Below are 2,322 nucleotides of genomic sequence, written 5' to 3'. Positions count from 1 at the left end.
CTGTTGCTAACAAATCCCACAGGTGTGGCTGGTTGAGACACATTTATTGTACCTGACTGCTCTTAACTGTGTGTCTCAGTAAGAGGGGCAAAGTGAGAAAGGATCTGTTTGCTGTGAATTTGAACGTCCAACAGTGTGGGAAGGCTCTTTCTCTCTCCTCCTCGCCTCAGGGGCTGCTCATGGCAGAACAGATGTCCCCTTCAGATTGCTCTCATCTCATTGACCACAGCCACGTCCCTGAGTTTGAGGTGTCTCTCTGGATCAAGATCACTTTGGCCTCCGTGTATGTCTGCATCTTTGTTGCGGGCATTTTGGGCAACAGCATCACCATCAAGGCCACCAGGATCCTGCAGAAGAAAGGCTACCTGCAGAAGGAAGTCACAGACCACATGGTGAGCCTGGCCTGCTCTGACCTGCTGGTCATCTTGCTGGGCATGCCTATGGAGTTCTTCAGTGCCATCTGGAGCCCCTTTTCCACCCCCAATGGCAACATGGCTTGCAAACTCTACTACTTCCTCTTCGAAGCCTGCAGTTATGCCACTGTGCTGCATATTGCCACCCTCAGCTTTGAGAGGTACGTGGCTATCTGCCACCCCTTCAAGTTTAAGGCTGTCTCTGGACCCCGCGCAGTGAAGCTGCTCATCGCCTTTGTCTGGGGGACATCTGTCATAGTGGCTCTACCTCTGCTTTTTGCCATGGGCACAGAATACCCCCTGGAAACCATTGAGGGCTACCAAGGTACAACTGCCTGCACCAAGCCTACACCCAGGCTCCACCTCCCTGAGCTGAAGCTCAATATGACCATCTGCACCAGCCTCTCCTCCAAGTGGTCTGTCTTTCAGGCCAGCATCTTCAGCGCCTTTGCTGTGTACATCATCGTGCTGGGATCTGTCACCTTCATGTGCCACAGCATGATGAAAGCCCTGATGATCCACAAGGAAGGAACTGTGTCAGTGAAGTGTGGGCAAAGACACCGGGAGCAGTACCTAAGAAAAAGCGAAAGCTCAGAGGGTAAAAGCTCCAGGAAACAGATCATCTTATTCTTGGGTAAGAGCCCTGTCCTACTCTGCTTCCCCTCCCCTGTCCTCTTTCCACATGGAGAGGAAACTAGTAGTGTCCATTTTTTCTCACTGAGATCCCCCAAATGGAGAATGTATGGTTTGAAACTGGTGAAAAACGAGGGAGAGGGATACTTTTGGTTGCAATGATATATTTTTAGAAATCTGATTTCCCTGCTTCTTTTTAACTCACTTTTTTTGTCCTCAGAAAAGGTGGGAGGGAAGGAGGAGGAAAAATTGCTTAAATGTTTGCTCTCTATGTTGTTTGATTATACCGCGTGCCTACACGCAGCGATATGGGCAACAGGCTGTTACTGCTTGACCTTTGGTGTAGCAATGGCAACAGTTGCCTGGATATCAAGTAGCTCTACTTGCATGTCTTCCCATTAACTTACAAATATGTGCATATTTAGTAAGGCCCTCGATGGGAGGGAAGAGTGTCTTGCAAGATCTGAAGCTTGCCCCACTACGAAGGCGTGTCGCTGCTAATTCAGGATGCTCCCTGGAGGGTTCGTTCTTAGCCTCAGCAATTGTGGCTACGTTGCATCTGAGTGTTAATAAAGCTGGGCTGAAGAACCGATTCGGTCTTGCAAATTGCTGTTGCCCTCTGCATTTTTTTCCTGGTTTTATTTGAAGGCCTATAACTTTGGAATTATGATCTGATCCGATCTTTCTCGTCACATTTGTCAGACAAAAACTAATCAAGCTGTCATTTTGCCAACTTGGAATCTTTCTGGGCTGTGATCCATGCAGTCTCCACATTTGTTGATGCTCTTAGAGGCACCCTTAATCATGCACTGGCTGCATTATTGCTAGTTCTTGTTTTCTTGGGTTGCTTAATGTGACTGGATATAATAAATTAACCATCTAGAGTATGAATGCATGGTAGACTAGTATTTGTGTTGCTTTCTGATGCTCTACTTGATATTTCAGAGAGGAATTGAAACTCATGGGTCTGTCCACCTCTACAGCTTAAAGTAGTTTAGGTTTTTTGTGACTTTGCATTTCTGTTTTTTGCGACTTTGCATTTCTGTTTTTTGCTGGCCTCCCTTGAGCACTGTCTGCTTCCTCATCTAGTTCTGCTTGTGCCCTGGTCTATGGCTGGTACATACAGCTGCAACAGAATAAGGAGCCCCGGGTGCTGCAAGTGTGTTAAGAGTTGGGAACACGGTGAAAACCTGTCATAGCGACAAGGCGTATGACTGTAGAGCTGCACACTGTACCAGCAGAAAGGATGGCAAAGGCTTCAAATGGGAGATGTGGC

The 2,322-nt window shown here is 47.5% G+C and overlaps 1 protein-coding gene across 1 annotated transcript; it reads left to right on the top strand.

The window, feature by feature from the left end:
• Window positions 1-179: 179 nt before the first annotated feature.
• Window positions 180-1,047, top strand: LOC104280215 (G-protein coupled receptor 39-like; the record flags this gene model as incomplete). Its single annotated transcript, XM_009877791.1, has 1 exon — window positions 180-1,047. A coding segment is annotated over exon 1 (868 nt), but the record flags the coding sequence as incomplete, so codon positions are not given.
• Between the last annotated feature and the right edge of the window lie 1,275 nt (window positions 1,048-2,322).

The sequence above is a fragment of the Apaloderma vittatum genome, unplaced genomic scaffold (genome assembly GCF_000703405.1).
Source record: "Apaloderma vittatum isolate BGI_N311 unplaced genomic scaffold, ASM70340v1 scaffold26951, whole genome shotgun sequence".
Lineage (NCBI taxonomy): Eukaryota > Metazoa > Chordata > Aves > Trogoniformes > Trogonidae > Apaloderma > Apaloderma vittatum.
This window is presented reverse-complemented; position numbering and strand designations above follow the sequence as displayed.